At 40.7% G+C, this 17,647-nt stretch overlaps 1 protein-coding gene across 1 annotated transcript in view; it reads left to right on the top strand.

Moving 5' to 3' along the window:
- Window positions 1-17,647, top strand: part of SMYD3 (SET and MYND domain containing 3) — a 404,049-nt gene that overhangs the window by 52,656 nt on the left and 333,746 nt on the right. Inside the window, exons 3-5 of the mRNA XM_009900927.2 lie at window positions 3,588-3,695; window positions 4,956-5,013; window positions 12,930-13,066. Of these exons, the coding sequence (XP_009899229.2) occupies window positions 3,588-3,695; window positions 4,956-5,013; window positions 12,930-13,066 (303 nt within the window). The remainder of the gene's footprint in view (window positions 1-3,587; window positions 3,696-4,955; window positions 5,014-12,929; window positions 13,067-17,647) is intronic.

The raw sequence follows: 17,647 nt of genomic DNA, 5'->3' as shown, positions 1-17,647 counted from the left end.
AGGGCTGGTGACCAATGTGAGGCTCAGGGATAACCTTGGCTGCAGTGACCATGAGGCAATAGATTTTGAGATCCTCAGGGCAACTAGGAGGACATATCCCAAGCTTGCCCCCTTGGATTTTAGGCATGCAGACTGATCACTTCAGGCCAAAGGATCGTGGGACAAAGCCCTAGAAGGAAGAGGGGCCCAGGACAGCTGGTCAGTATTCAAGGATCACCCTCTTCGTGCCCAGGATAGAAGTGTACCCACAAAGAGGAAAGCAGGAAAGAATGCTAGGAGACCTGCCTGGATGAGTAAGGAGCTCCTGGACACGCTAAAAGGAGTGGAAGACAAGACAGCTGGAATGGGGGGCATGTAAGGAAGCTGCCTGAGCAGCAAGAGACCTGCTTAGAAAAGCTAAAGCTCAGTTAGAATTAAATCTAGCCAGGGACATCAAGGGAAACAGTAAAAATTTCTATAGGTGTATTAATGGTAAAAAGCAGACTAGGGAAGGTGTGGGCCCCCTCAGAAAGGAAACAAGTGAGCTGGCAATGAGTGGCATGGAGAAGGCTGAGGTTCTCAGTGACTTCTTTACGTCAGTCTTCACTGACAAGGGCTCCAGCCACACTCCCAGAATAATAGAAGATAATGGCAAGGGCTGGATGAATAACTGCCCATTGTGAGTGAAGATCAGGCTTGTGACCATCTGAAGAACCTTAAAGTGTTCAAGTCCATGGGACCCGATGGGATACACCCATGGGTGCTGAGGGAACTGGCAGATGAGGTTGCTAGGCTACTCTCCATCATATTCCAAAAGTCCTGGCAGTCCGGGGAGGTCCCCACTGACTGGAAGAGGGGAAACATAACCCCCATTTTCAAGAACAGAAAGAGGGATGACCCGAGGAACTATAGGCCAGTCAATGTCACCTCTGTGCCTGGTAACATCATGGAGCAGATCCTCCTGGAGGCACTGCTGAGGCAAAAGAATAATAAGAGGTGATTGTGCCCAATCAGCACAGCTTCACCAAGGGCAAATCCTACCTGACAAACCTGGTGGCCTTCTATGACAAGGTCACAACATTAACAGATGAAGGTCAAGCAACTGACATCATTTAGCTGGACCTGAGCAAAGACTTTGACATTGTCCCACACCACATCCTGGTCTCCAAGCTTGTGCAGTATGGGTTTGATGGATGGACCATTCAGTGGATACAGAACTGGCTTGATGGCTGCACCCAAAGATCGGCTGTCAATGGGTCCATGTCCAAGTGGAGTCCCTCAGGGATCAATACTGGGAGCAGTCTTGTTTAACATCTTTGTTAGTGCCATGGACAGTGGCATTGAGTGCACCCTTAGCAATAGTTTCTGCCAACACCAAGCTATGTGGTGCAGCAGACACGCTGTAGGGAAGGGATGCCATCCAGAGGGACCTTGACAGTCCGGAGAGGTGGGCCCATGACAACCTTATGAGGTTCAACAAGACCAAATGCAAGGTCCTGCAGCACCACCCTGCTGCCCCCTCACCCCCCCCATTGCTGAATTCAAGCTAGTCAGGCTTGAAACTGCCTTCCCTTAGTTCCTGGCATTAGACCTAAACAGGCCAATATTGCACAGTAAAAATTAGTTTTCCTTTCAGGGCCACAGATGAAGCTGGAACCATCCTTCTCCCTCACCAGATAAGGTAGCTCACTATGTTCAGGGAAGAGAAAGGGAAGAAAGAGACAGACAGTAACTTTGCTGCCAAATTTATAGAGATGCAGCATCTTTGGGAAGAAATACAAATATTACACATTCTGGTACACCCCCTGGATACTCTACCTTCTGGAAGACTGCAACTTTGTGGCTTTCTTAAGGGCAACCACTTCAAACTGGGACACTATGCCTGGTTTGAATTCTGAAAATGCCATCACCAGTCCTCACAGCCATGAGGATTATTTGCCATTGTGATTTTTGGGGTAGTTTTTGCAGCATGGAAATCTTGACCACTGATCTAGAGCAGCTGTATTTTGGTGAAGTGATGAAGACTCTTGAAGGTCTCTGTGATCTTGATTGCTGGCTGAATGTTTGCCTAGAGTGTTGTGTGTGTTGTTGGAATTAAGATAAAGGAAATTTCTGCTTCCTTTCTAGTTCTCTCAATCTTGTGAAGTACGCAGCTTCTGGTTGTCTTCCTGGAATGAAATGAGAATCAAAGCTCCTTTATTTATCTAATAAAACTTTCAGCTAGCTGGAAGGGTGATACCAATTTGAAGTAAGCTGATGATGTTATTTATAGCATGTTTCATAAAGAAAATTCTTTGTATAAGAGACACGTGGGACAAAAAATTGAAGCTATTTCTTCTAGATTTCTGTGCAGTTTTAATCCTGTCTTTACATGTTCCTTTTGTTCTTAAAAAGCAATGTTAAGAAAATGCAGTACAAACTGTTGCCAAACAGCAGCATGTAGCAGAATGAAATAAGATTTGTATTGGCAAGGAACTGAACTGGGACCTTGACCATGCATTTTTTTGTTTGTGTTTCTCTTGGGTTTTCTTAAAGGTAAAGCTAAATTCTGGGGTAACGTTATGATGATATTGTTGTGTCCTGAACCTGCACTACTGTGGTTCTAGTGTTTATAATATCAAGTGCACAATTAATTACATCAGAGGAGGAAGTGGCATGATGGGATTGGTTTGAGTGGCTAACCCAGCCTGTCTTTTTCCACGGCACTTTTCTCATCATTGCAGTCTTAGACTGTGCTGCTGTTTCTTTGGCAGCCAGCATCTGAGGTGATGGTGTTGAAGGCTGCCATAGCTGACTTTTGTCTCTGCAGTTGTTCCTCCAAGTCTGGCTCAACAACTATCATGCTGCTGTGGTTCTGGATTGTTGTAGTTTAAAGCTTTTCCTGGAGTCCAAAAGCCCCAAAGGAACAGATTTAGATTTCCTCTTCCCCCTTTTTTCCAGTAGGGTAAAAGCAAATTAGGCAGGAGAAAGAAGAGGTAAAATCACAAAATAAATAGTCTGGAATTCGTTTGGGAGTAAAAAGATTACTTAAAACAAAATATATATAGTATTTGAGTAACAGGGAAGGTTACAAAGGTATAAGGAAAAGGGTAAATAGAAAAAAATATACAAAACCAGGCCCAGCTGGCATTGGATTCCCTTGATGCAAACGGATTGCATTTGGATGCAGTCCTTAGAAGTTTCAAAGCAACATGGAGGCATGTGGTAACTTGGGAAGCAGGATCAGCAGGGAGCCTGCTGTTCAGCGGGGGTGGGGAAGAGTGAACCAAGAAAATAGTCCTCTTTAAATAGGCTTACTGGACAAGAAGGAGGAGTGGGGTAGACCTTTGACCCAGGGGACCCTTATACCTGGGAGGGGGAAACCCTCCTGGATCAAGTTTCTTTTGTCCATTTGGGGAGCTGGGTTCTTTTCAGCCCCCTCCAAGTATGGGTGTAACCTGACACAGGTCCAGCCCGTGGCAAGGCTGAGCATGTTTGTTTGTGTGCATATTTATTTATAATAAGTAAATAAACATATATCTAAAAATATTTCTCTGTGTATATATATATAAATGTATGTAAAATAACATTCAGGTTTTTCTTTCTCTTTGTTTTAAAAATCCTAACAGAAGGAAGCTTGGCTTGACCACAAGCAGGAATGCAGGTGTCTTAAGAGCATCGAGCCTAATTTTCCTCCAGACTCGGTCAGACTTGCTGGCAGGATTGTTTTTAAGCTAGTAAGTGACATTCTTTTAGATTTATTCAGTGTAGCAGAGTCAAACAAACATCTCTTCACTCTACATTTTAAAAGTAGTTAAGAACTAAAAAGATGAAGTGGCTGGGATTGCCGAACAAAATTGGACTGCATGTTGCATTACAAGATTTCTGATTAATTTGTAGAAATGCTAAAAGGATCAAGAGGTACTAAAATGGGCATAGTTAAGCTCAAGGGACCTGTTTATTGACTTTCTTTTCGTATGACTGTATGGTAGCATTCTAAACTTAATTCTGCCTAGAAGGAAAGCACAGAGCGATAATGTTTTTTTCTTTGATACTATTGAAATTATTGGTGCTTATCTATTAACTTAATTGGAAACCTCATTCAGCCTTATTTGAATGAGTAATACAGGCAGAAATACTGTTAGCTACCCTTCTCTTTAGAGGGCACAATGCCATGCTTTTAATGTGGGGTCTTTTAATCTCAGTTACTACATTTATGTATTTTTTTTGCAGTCTTGGATGTTTGACACTCCTATGGTTTGATTAATACATGTGACAACATTTTCTGTTATGTTAAGCAGCTTGTGACTGTGTAGGATTGTAAAATCAAAAAGCACTTGCCCATTTTTTTGCTAACCCTGCCTTGGTGCTGTTTGTCTTGGATAAAAACATGTGCATTTGTTGTGGTGCAAGGTGACAACATATGATTTAGTATCTTAATTTATCCATTTTGGGGAAAATTTGGTGCATGATTCTTTTTAAAGGGCAAATATGTATCTACCTGTAGTGCTCATTAGTTATGGTCCCATGAACTCTGAAACTGATAACTTAATAAGTAGCTTTCAAATTTAGTGATAAGGACCAAAGTAAATTACTAAGGGTAAGCTGCCAAAGTAAAACCCAAAACAAAAAAACCCAACCAACAAACAAAAACCCCAACCAAACAAACACAAAAGGCAAACCGCCCCCCCCCAAGCCCCAAACACAAACAACAAAAACCATAAACAAACAAAAATAAACTGAAAACCCCCAATAAAACCAACAACAAAAGCCTCCAAACCAACAAACCACCAAACAGTAAGAAGTATTATAACACCAAGAAAACTTTAGGATTGTTATGATAATTTACAGAATATATGAAACAACCAGATTAATGCTGATGCTGTTAGCCTTACCTGATAATCTCACAGGCATGTCACATTGCATAATCAATCTTGCAGATAATTTTCAAGAAAAAGCATGCTATGTAAGTGTTAATTATCTGTTTTTCTCTACAGCTTAGACAATCAGTATGTCTTTCAGAGAGACTCTACTCCTTCTCGGATCTTCAGTCAAGTAAGTAATTGCCAGCCATATTACAGGAAATGCTTCCAAATTCTGCTTTACAGAGTGGCCCTCTGATTTAATTGCAGCTTGCCTTCTGAAGGTCTGCTCTGTATAACAGCAGAATCAAAGACAAATCCTGATAAAACCTGTGTGAAGAGGAACTTTTTTTTTTTTTTTTTTCAAAGATCAAGGGAAAAAAATGTATGTTTTGTTCTACCAAAACTTTCATCTGATTTTTTGGCTTTAATATATTTTTGGAGTTTACAGTGTACTGTGGTGGGTTAACGCCCATTCTGAAAATAAAAACCAAAATAGAGGGTGGAGGGCTTGCGGGTGCTTTGCCCTCCATGCAGGGCGTTTTCCCACTGGGAAACTGAGTCTGTTCCACTCCCCGCTCCCTGCCCAGCTAGGGTATAAAAAGCAGGACAATGCAGCTATTGTGTCTCCCTTTGGCTCCTGCCTCTCCTGCGTGGGAGCTACTGCGGCTGCTTTCCTGCTCCTCTGCCACATGGTTGGGCCTGATCCTTCTCCCTGCTGCCTCTGTGCCTCTTCAGAGAGTCTGGTTTTGTATTATTCTTATTTGTCCCCCTCCCATCCATCCTTGTTCCTTGCCCTTCTGAACCTTACCTGTTATTGTGTTATATATATATAATTTAAAGAAAACTCTTTACCTCTCTACTTCCAAGCCGACTCCAAATTATTGCTTGGTGGATTTGCTCCTTCCTTTTTTTTCCCAACAATCTCTGTTGGGAGGGAGGAGGGGGGAGTGGGGGAGAGATTCTCAGCCTTGCCCCCATCTGAGCTCTTAACTCCCAGTTACGGCTTAAACCACCACATGTACATCTTGTTTTTTTAGTTTTTAATTTACCTGACGTCTGCCTTACTACATACAGCATAAATATTTTTAAATATATACACAGAAATGCACGTTTTTACATTTAGAAGGTTTACTTCTTTATGTGCTGTTGCATGAAGCTTCAAAATAACTTCCAGAAAAAGGAAATAAGTCTAAAATTTACAAGAGATGCCTACCATCTACGTGGCTTTTCAGTGGAGAAAAAAAAAGGGACTGTTTCTGTGATTTCACAAGTTTCATGTTCTTGAGTAGGAAAGGGTGCTTGTTATAATTTCAGCAGAGCTAATATTGCATTTTTTTCCCCCCAGATTTTGTAGTAGCTTAAGGGTTAAAGGCTTGACAGAAATACATCCTTAGTTCATTCTGGCATCTTGTTTAAAGTGATGTGAATATTTTGATTGTCTCAGTACTTTTTTTAGTGTTCTTTTGAGCTCTGGCTATAAACCAGCTTGATCTATTGATATAGTCAAGTAGAAACGAAAAACACATATACTAGTTGTTACGTTTTGTTCTTATGTTTTATCTTCCTTCTGTACATTCTGATATTCTGACATTCTGCCAGGGCAAAAAACCTTAATAAGGCAACAAATTAAAAAGGATGGAGGGAATACATTTTAATAAATTAACACATCAGGATTTCCTGCCATGGATATTCTCAAGTGGTTTAACAAAGTTTTATGGGGAATTAGGTGAGTATCTAAGATATTAGCAGCATTTCCAGATGCTTCGAATGACGTTAAAATGGCACTTTGACTTCATGGCACTGCTGGGATCAAGGGAAAAAAAATCTTATGGTGCTCTGTTGTAACAGTGATTGGTTGCATAATGGTTCCCCTTGCATGCACAAGGGGAAGTGGAGGGAAGGGAAGAGTTTCCCTTTAAAAATGACCTGTTGATTGCTTGTACGGCAATTTTCTCTATTTGTGTAACTGGTAGTTCCATACACTGAGGTCTCTCAGTATCCCTTGGTACATGATCCCTTAAGTTGGCTGGAAGCAAAGGGAATAGTGGGATAAGATGTTTGGAGGGAAGCTTGGCATTGAAGAGGCCTGAACTGTAAAAGATAAATGGTACAAAAATCTGTAAGGTGGCTGGAAACTTCTGCTAAATTTGGCATTCTGAAGGAAATTATGATTCAGTAGACAGAAAAGAGTTTGTGTACTGTACTATGGGCAGATGTTTTGCTGCTTTACTTGTATCAGAGCTGCATAATTAAATCCCCATGTCTTCTTTAAAAAACTTTTCACCTTTTATAGTATTTTATCTACCACAAAAGGGTTCATACACAATTGAAAATGTTTCTTAAAAACACAAAATTTGCTCATTAACTTGCTCATTAACTTCTAGGCTTGTACTTAGAATACATAGAATAAACCAGGTTGGAAGAGACTTTCACGATCATCGCGTCCAACCCATCAACCAATCCAACACCCCCTAAACAACTAACCCACGGCACCAAGCACCCCATTAAGTCTTCTCCTGAACACCTCCAATGACGGCGACTCCACCACCTCCCCAGGCAGCCCATTCCAATGGGCAATCACTCTCTCTGTATAGAACTTTTTCAGTATTCAGTATCACTAAGGTTGGAAGAGACCTCAAAGATCGAGTCCAACCTGTCACCACAGACCTCATGACTAGAGTAGGGAGGACACTAGTACCCACTGCAGGCTTCAACTCGTGACCTTCCCATTAAGGGTCTTATGTGCCACCAACTGGGCCACAGAATTGATCCTAACATCCAACCTGAACCTCCCCTGGTGCAGCCTGAGACTGTGTCCTCTTGTTCTGGTACTGGCTGCCTGGGAGAAGAGACCAACATCCGTCTGTCTACAACCTCCGTTCAGGTAGTTGTAGAGAGTAATAAGGTCACCCCTGAGTCTCCTCTTCTCCAGGCTAAGCAACCCCAGCTCCCTCAGCCTCTCCTTGTAGGGCTTGTGTTCCAAACCCCTCACCAACCTTGTTGCTCTTCTCTGGACACGTTCCAGCAAGTCAGCATCCTTCCTAAACTGAGGGGCCCAGAACTGGACACAGTACTCGAGGTGCAGCCTAACCAGTGCAGTGTACAGGGGCAGAATGACCTCCCTGCTCCTGCTGGCCACACTGTTCCTGATGCAGGCCAGAATGCCATTGGCCCTCTTAGCTGCCTGGGCACACTGCAGGCTCATGTTCAGTCTACCGTCGACCAGCACCCCCAGGTCCCTTTCCACCTGGCTGCTCTCCAGCCACTCTGACCCCAGCCTGTAGCTCTGCATGGGGTTGTTGTGGCCAATGTGCAGAACCCGGCACTTGGATGTGTTAAATCTCATGCCGTTGGACTCTGCCCATCTGCCCAGCCTGTCGAGGGTCCTCTGCAGAGCCTCTCTGCCCTCCAGCAGATCAACTCCTGCCCCCAGCTTGGTGTCGTCAGCAAATTTACTGATGATGGACTCAATGTCCTCGTCCAGATCATCAATGAAGATGTTAAAGAGCATGGGGCCCAGTACTGATCCCTGGGGCACACAACTAGTGACTGGCTGCCAGCCTGATGTGGCACCATTCACCACCACTCTCTGGGCTCGGCCCTCCAGCCAGTTCCTAACCCATCTCAGTGTGCTCCCGTCCAAGCCATGGGCTGACAGCTTGGCCAGGAGTTTGCTGTGGGGAACGGTGTCAAAGGCCTTGCTGAGGTAGACTACATCCACAGGCCTCCCCACATCCACCAGTCCGGTCACCTGATCATAGAAGGAGATCAGGTTGGTCAGGCAGGACCTGCCCTTCCTAAATCCATGCTGGCTGGGCCTGATCCCTTGGCCATCCTCTAAGTGCTGTGTGATTGCACTCAGGATGACCTGTTCCATAATCTTGCCTGGCACTGAGGTCGGGCTGACAGGCCTGGAATTCCCTGGCTCATCCAACCGGCCCTTCCACGTTGGCCAACTTCCAGTCCTCTGGGGCCTCTCCAGTGGGCCAGGACTGATGAAAAATGATGGAGAGCGGCTTGGCCAGCTCATCTGCCAGCTCTCTCAGCACCCTAGGATGGATCCCATCTGGTCCCATGGACTTGTGGGGATCCAAGCTGCTGAGGAGAGCTCCAATCACTTGCTCATGGAACATAGGGAAACTATGCAGCTCCCTGGCTCCTTCTGCCAGCTCTGCAGGCCAGCTGTCTGGTAGATGTTCTTTCCCGCTAGTAAAAATTGAGGTAAACGAGTTGTTAAGTACCTCTGCCTTCTCCTCATCCTGTGATACAACATTTCCCTCCATGTCAACCAAGGAGTGGAGGTTGTCCCTACCCTTCCTCTTGCTATTAATATATTTGTAGAAGGACTTTGTCCTTCACAGCAGAGGCCAGTTTAAGCTCCAAATGTGCTTTTGCCTCCCTAATTTTCTTCCTGCATGATTTTGCTGCATCCTTAAATATTCCTTAAACATTAAAGCATTCCCTTTGCTTTTGGCCTTGGCTTCCTGATAGGCTGTGAAAATCAGGTCTTAATCATTTGCCATTAGAGATCCTGTGGGACCTTTTGCTGGGATCATTAGCTCTGATCTCCTGGACAGATTCCAGAGTGGATAGCTGCATGTTGCTCCTGTCACTGCCAGTTCTTACTGAAGTTCCAGTTGGATTTGGTGTTCTTGTTTATATCTGTCCTAAACTGCAGTGTCTGTTTATACCATGCTGCTTAGACAATTTCTCTTCTCCATTCTAAAAATGTTTTATTTGCTAATAGTGAAATGATTCATGCTGTCATGGGTTGAGTTGAATCTACTGATGTGTGTTCAGTATCAGGCTGATGCCATGCCAGCTTCAAAATGAAAGTGTTGGCTGGAACAAAGTGTCATGGGGCTTGAAGTTCAGATTGTAACAGGAAGAGCTTCCTGTTTCTGGTTGCCTCTTCTGGTTTCCGGGTTTGGGGCATCTGTTCTGTGAAATAGGCTAAGATAATTATACATCTATACATTAAACTCCTTATTCTCAAAGCAGAGGGGGTTTGTGTGTTATACTTTCCCTTTGCTTTGTGTGTGTGGGATTTCACTAGGAGGGAAGACTGTGAAACCGGGACACTTCCACTTCCAATCTGTATGTGGGGGTCTTGGTTATGAGAGTGGGCTCTCTTAACCCAGGATAGTCTATATTTGGTGCCAGAAAATCAGCTGTCTTAACCAAGGCAATCTATTTTGGAAGGAGATGAAAGGGTTGAGATAATGAGAATCAACATAACAGGAGGATTGTTTAAAGAGTTTTGTATACCTTTATGTTCTGGGGTATGTTCACTAGCTTGATACATTTGCTGTCCTGGGGTGGCATAGAATCTTAGGTATTTGTACTCTGTGTGCTTTCTGTGGTGGTTTTTGTCACTTTAGGACAATGATTACAGCTATCAAATTTTGTTTACTTTATTTGCTTTAGTATGTTTCCCTTCACGTTAAGGTGTTTAAGGCATTTCCTTTCTCAGTTGTGTTACATAAGATCTTATGCATTTGTACCCCATTGTGTCCTCTGTGGTGCTTCTCAAGAAAACCACATTGTAGATCTGCCCTGAGGCTGGATAACTGAGAGTGTCAAGGTGCATGGGAGAGTATGGGCAAGTGCCTAGGCTGGTGGTCACCTCTGGTGTTTTGGAATTTTACTCCTGAACAAGTGCAAAATCCTGTCTGTGCCAGGAGAAGCTGTCCCTGTGTGGAAAAAGAAGTACATAAGGAAAGCATCTCATCCTGCAAAGGATGAAGATGGATCAGGGTCATCATGGGAACAGGAGGAATAGCTGGAGGTGGTAACTTGGTTTTTCTCTCTGGCCTTGGAAGATGGCCAAGGAAAATGGTGGATGAAAGTACAATCAGGCTGTGGCAATGTGAGGGGTGTCTCTCTTCCTCTGTACAGGTCAGTGTTTCTGTTGTGAAGGAACTGTCCCAGGAGGTCCATAAAGAACTCAAAAAGATCATATCCTGTTCCTTGTTTGTATTATCCTGTGTTTCAGCTATTAGGAGCAGGCAATATATGTCAGGTTGTTTAAGATGAATGACATGATGTCTTGAAAAATTATGTTTGAAGGAAAGAGTATCTTTAGTTTGAAGGAAAAAACATCTTTAGTTTCAAATTAATATTATATAAGAAATGCAAATGCATATATATATATATATTTAATTTTAATACTTTGAACTTGAGTTTTTCAGTCATCTAAAAGTCTGCTGCTTTTCTTGGGGGCACAGTCCTCACAGATATGAGACTTTCATTTACCAGATATTTCCATACAATGTGAAGAGCATGTGTCTGTATTTCCAGTATGTACAAGGTCACCCTCAAGTGTCTACACTGTTAAGATACACATCAGTATTGCTGTGGATAACTATAAAAAGGGAAATACTGTAGCTAAATGGGCTTTGTGCCAGGTATGGAGGGGCATATCTCATCAATCTTAGTACTAACCAGTTTGAACTTTGTAAGGAGCTGAATCTAATCTGATTGCTCTGGCATAGCATGTCTCTCCTTTGATGTATGGACAAACCACCTTTAAGATTCTCCTGGAGTCATTACTTGCTAAGCACATTGCAGGGTCACCCCAGGCGTGGCTTGTAGATGGCATTTTAGCATCAGTGACTGACCATTGGAATGGGAGCAGAACTTGAAAAGTATTACTTTATGCTGAAAGAAAAACACTGTACAATAGATAATATGGATGCCTCTCTACAGTAGAGCATATTAGTGGGACTGCATTTTTCGTTTTGGCAGGGGTGACTCTCAGTGCCTCCAGAGAAAGTCTAAAGAGAACCAAAGAGTTTGCAGATAAGGAAAACAGATTAGAAGCAAGTTGTAGCTTGTTCCACTAAAAGATTCCTGGCTGATAGCTAACTGTGGGTACTGGCCATTTTAGTAAGCCAGCATGTAATGCTCTCCCAAAAGTAGTTCAAGGGAGGTTATTAAAACAGCTCACTTGTGTGGTGTGTGCAAAATGGAAACTCCATGATGGGCAATTTACAACTGACAAAATAGCCAGTGTGCTCAAGCAGAGGGCTGGCAGGTGGGGCAGAGCACAGAAACCTATGTATTGTACACAGTAGACAGCTGTTTAACTGAACCTGGTGACATCTGCTTTAATTGCTTCCTCTTTTCTAAGTGGCTAGGAGTTAGCTTTAAAGAGGAACACAGATATTGAATTGTAATTCTAAGGGGCCAGCAAGCTTGAACTTGAAGTATGGGGGGAAAAAACCTTTCCTGGAAGAAGGTTATTTCCATTCCCATTAAGGACAGATGTTTAAAATAAAATAACATTTCAACATTATGCAGAGGTGAAATAGATTCATAGTGCATAATAATCTTCTATGCTTTTTGTTATAGTGTGATGCTTGACTCTGTTCACATTCATCATTTAGGCCTTATTTATTCTGTACTACCTGGCAGGAAAGCCAAAATATGAAGCAGGTAATCGGGCACTGAACTTTGTAGGGCAGCTGAGTTTTGTTTTCCATGTTATCTGTGACCTAACACATGTGTGATCACTTTATTAGTAAATAAGGCACTTGGTTACCTTCTGCTTCAAGATTCCTATCTGTAAAGCATGAATAATGTTGCTTTTATTTTAAAATAAAGTTATATTTCCTTAATATATATTTGACTATCCATTTATTATCCATTGCATTTAGCAGCTGCTGTGTACAAAACTCTCTTTGTCTGTAAAAGACCTTTCCCTTATGACCTACTAGCATGAAGTGTTTCTGACACATCTATGGAGAGTACAGTATAAAAGTATGAACTGCTGCAGAAATTTTGAAGTACATTTTAAATGATATAAACCTAAACATCTAATTTTCATTTGTAATGACTTACATCTGCTTTTCTACTGGCTTTTGATCTTTAACTCACCATTGTATTCATATGATTTGGCAGCAGCAATCTGGTAAACTCTTCTATATGTTGATAGGTGGCTGTAAAATAAATGACAAATGCCTGCCTTCTGTCAAAACTGGCCTCTGTCAAGATTCATTCTGGGACTGGAAATCTCTAGACTGTATGGTTACCAGTGGACATTTTCAAAATGTTGGTGAAAGGTTCTGTTTATGACATAGCATACTTTTTTTCCTCCCCTTTAAGATGTTGAAGAGCTAAGTGAAGAAATGAGAGACGGCCTCAGGCACCTTGCACAGACATTGCAGCTGTATTTGAAAGCAGAGATCCAGGATGTGTCTCGCTTGCCACCTGCAATTGACTTTTTTCAGATCTTCGCAAAAGTAAGTGTTAAATGTGATTGCCTAACAGCTCATAAATTATTCTTTTCTTGGTTTATTTTTTGAGTGGGAGTTTAGTAAGTACATCCAGAACATGATATATGACAAAATTAAATCAAACTAGTTATTTTTATTCTGTTTGGTCAGTATTTAATCATAAGTATAGCTTTTATGTAATTGTATAACTTCAAAATTTCATTTCCTAAATTATCATGTTAAAGGTCTTTGAAAAAAAAGACCTGTTGCTTTTAAAAAGCAAACAAGTTCAAAAGCAATTGAGTCAATCAACATGAGTAATTCTCCCACAGTAATAAAGAGCATATAGCATCACTTTTCAGCCTAGATTTTTGGGGTTTTGCAAGGTGTGTTATCTTACATTTGCAGATATACTCCCATCCTGTTTTGTCATTTAGTAGCATGTGCTAACAGGTGTTTGTGGCAGTACTGTCACCCACAAACTGTTTTCTCAAGGGTCATGTAGGATTGTCTACTCTAAAAGGCTAAATGTGAAGTACTTGACATTAATTTCCACAGTATGTGAAATGTTTATTATGTTAATAACTAAACTGTGTTGGCTTCTGCTGTATGTATTTTATTGCTTTCAGTTCAGAAAGCGTACTTTGAACAATGCCAGCGGAAATGCTTCATATCGAGAATACTCCTAGTTGTAACTTGATTTTATTGTTTTCTAATCGATTGATAAATTTTACCATAACATTTACCTGAACTCATGAATGTTTGCATTGTTTTAATAAGAGTTTTCTTGTGAGGTATGTAAACCTCATAAATGTTTTACTTCTGATATAAATAGAAGGAAGAGCCTTAAAAAAATTAAATGAAAATGCAATACATGATTTATTTTAACCTTTTGAAAGTAGGTTTGCACAATTGTGGAATTCTTTTGCTAAGGGCAAAAGGAGTAGGAATAGTATAATCAGCTGTTGTTTTTCTGGATTATTTTTTTTTTCACTAGTGAGTAGTCTCCTATGATGTAAAGTTGCAGTTTTCTCTGAAAAACTACACAGGGTAAAATATACCAGGTCAAAAGGACCTGTAGATAAAAATCCTTATGCAGTATGTAGTGTTCACTCAAACTGTGTTGGCATGCTGGTTTGGTCTGAACTTGAAGAAGCATTTCACATGAAGTACATGCCATGTTACCTGGATTGGGGAATTTGTACAGCTGAGGATAAAGCTGACAATCAGAAGATAATCACTACCTAACCTGTTTGAACAGAGTTGCAGCTTGTAAGAAATGCTTTACAAATGTTCTTGCCTTCTCTGTAATAATAAGCTTAAGATGGAGGGTGAGTATAGTGCCTTTACAGGAACAATGTGATGATTGCTCAATATATTAGAACACTGGTGAAGAAAGCATGGAAACTTAAAATTTTTATGTACGTGCATGCACAAACATCTGCACCTCCTCTCCTCATTCCTCCCATGTGTTTTACCAACGTGATGCTAGGGGGCATCAAGGGCAGGGTGAAACTCAAGACTTCCTAGCTCCAAATCGTGTTATCTGGGGGACTAGGAATGCTCTTGTTAATGACAACAGGTGTCCTACTATAGCTTTGTTATCACAAAGATGTCTTTAACTCAGTATATTCCTTATGTTGACTGTGAATTTGTCCTCACTTCCTTCAGTGTTCTGCAAAGTGATGAGATTTTATGTTATTCTTGCTATATACCTCCCACCCTCCCCACCTCCCCCCCGACTTTCTAGGTAGACCATTATAGTAGGTCTTACTTTTTTATAGTTACACTATAGGTGTTTTCTGTAACTCCCATAGAATGTTTTTGGGAGGTAAGTTAAATGTCAATGGAAAAACCACTGACTTTTTATTTTATTTATTTATTTTTCAAGATGAGGAAGGATACTTATTCCCAGCAGGTAAAATTTAAGGCTTTGGAACACTGATAAAAGACTTATGTGGTCTCTTCTCTGTAGTATAACTCTAAAATGCAGACCAGCTGTGACGACTTCTCTAGTGTAGTCATAGAATAAAGAAATACTTCAGATACATGACTTCAAGATGTAATCTTGTTTTCCCAACCTCTTCCAACATTCCTTTTGAGTTCAGTAAGTGCCTATTCTAACACTGAACATTTTTGGATCAGTTCTTTAATGGCATGCCACAAAAAGAACTAGTCAAAGGTCATTTTTTTATTCTGTTTGATGCTGGATCCTCAAGAAGGAAAATAAGCAGACAGCCAGACAAAAGAGAAAAATGGCCTTGCAGTGACATGACCAAGTTGCAGATTTCTTGGAAAATCTCCAACTTCATTTAGGTCAAAAAGAGCTTCTTGGAAGCTCTTTCAAACTTTCCTCCTCCTCTGCTGGCCAGTGCTCTTGTCTTTGTGAAAATTGATTGTAGTTATAAAAATCTATAATTATAGAATTTTCAATATAATTCACTTGCTTGTGACACTTAATAGGCAGAGAGTCCAACTGAGTGCAAATTTGTGGAAACTGTACACAACTGAAACCGAAAAGCAAAGAAAATTACGCTATTTCTTTCGATGAGAACAGAATTTCACCCCAATATATTTTTGGTTTGTGTAAAACCTGTGTAAAATCAGCTGTACTAGGTGGGAAAGTGTTTCAGAAGGGTAATGTGCCTTCCTTTTTCTCAGTATTGCCCTGCCCTTACTAGACGACTTGCTTTTGTATCAATTGTCCTTTGAGGTGGAGCTGGATTTTTTTCATTCTTGCTATCTGATCACTCTTGAGGAGCTCCAGTTTATTTAACATGCCATTTATCAAGGTTGTGACTGTTTTAAAATTCTGATCCTCTGTATTAAACAGAATTATCTGAAGTTAATTACGTGATAAGGTTTTAACTCCACTGAGACGTTTTCTAATGTCAAGATAAATTTTTGACACCATGGTTTTATGCTTTAATGATGTTTCCATAACCTTGAGATAAAATCAGTCCTTGCTTTTTGTTCTTCAGCTTTTACTTACATGTGTGAGGAGGTGGCCTGGAATCCTCTGAGACATTTGACAGATGCAGGATGAAAAATTAAATTTTTTTGGGGGGTATAATTTATGGTTCCATAGCTGACAGAACTACATAAAGTGTTGAAGGCACTGAATGAAATCTGTCGCTAGCATGTTGAGTGTAAAACCATGAGTGACTTTACTGACTGGAATCAGGCCCAAGATTACTCTTAGTTTTTTTCTTTTCTTTCTTTTTTAGACCAAATAGAGATTGGTGTCATGCATAGAATTGCAGCTACTCATCTCAGACTTTTGGAGAATTTTCAAAGTGTCTGCAAAGAATTTATTTATTTATTAAACTGATAAGGAAAAAAGGAGAGATTAAGATGGCTACTCTTTCATCCAGCATCTGAATGATTTCCTAATTTCAGAGCCTCACATTTATGAAAACAATAAGATATACACAACCTCTGTCATTAAATACCCGTAAGGTAAAAGCCAGTGACCATTACTGAACTGCAGCATGGCAGACTTCTAGAGAAGTTTAGTATTCTTAAAACAGAATTCTGTTGGAAAAGAAAGGGTTTCTAAAGGATGTTTTGATGAAACAGCTAATAACAAGCTTTCAGGAAAATCATGCTGATTTGAAGATTCCTGGGAACTCCATAGAGCAGAGATGATACTTTGCTCCCTAGATAGCTATCTTAATTTTTTTCTGTTGCACAGAATTTCACTTTTTGGACAATATCTTAAGTACTCATGGGGTGATAGAGATTAGAGAGATAATTTTTAGCTTTCAGAAAGTTTAAATCTTTCCTACAGTTCTTATCTTGCCACTTTCTTTCCTATGTGCAGATTCTACTAGTGTGTGAGCTCTTCAGTGAACTGAGTGAAAGCAGCAGATGGTGTGCTGCTCACCACTTTCTTGTCAAGTGCTATCCTTCTCTTTCCTTTTCAGGTCCGTTTAAAATTGACACAGATCAATGGCAGAGTAAAACAGGTCTAAGTAAGTGTAGAGCTATAAGTCTAGGATAGGATAAAAAAAATAAATCAGTATCCATATACATTGGAAACATGCATATTATATATGTCAGACTCTTTTTTTTTTTTCCCCTGCCTCTTTTTTTGATATTTGCGAAGTTGAAGTTAAAGTGAAGAAGAGAGAGATGCTTGATGCTGTCTGCTAGCCTGTGTACCCACAGACATCTTTAACTGGAAGACTGGTTGTCCATTTAGACTGTTGGCATAATTGATTTCATTTTTAATGTAAGTAGTAAAGAGGCTACTGTAATGTACAGAGAGGTACATTTCTCATGAGACAAAGTGTGCTGGTTTCTTTAAAATCTTTGTTTCTGATATTTAAGTTTAAATAGATTTTGCTTGTTCTTCTAAGTTTTCAGTACTTACTGTTTATTCCACTCAATGCTTTTAAAGAGTTTCTTTTCAGCATAAAGAGTATTCATACCAATTAAAAAAAAAAAATCTTGATAGAGCAGTTTTGGTGTATGCCTGCACAGGTGAAAGAGAACAGGAAATTGGGCAGTGTCACTTGGCCTTTTAAAAGCCTGCATATATGGTGATGGCAATATCTGGGAAACATTACACCCATTTTTTAAAAGTGTGGAAAGCAGGACCCTGGA

The sequence above is a fragment of the Dryobates pubescens genome, chromosome 6 (genome assembly GCF_014839835.1).
Source record: "Dryobates pubescens isolate bDryPub1 chromosome 6, bDryPub1.pri, whole genome shotgun sequence".
NCBI lineage: Eukaryota > Metazoa > Chordata > Aves > Piciformes > Picidae > Dryobates > Dryobates pubescens.
This window is presented reverse-complemented; position numbering and strand designations above follow the sequence as displayed.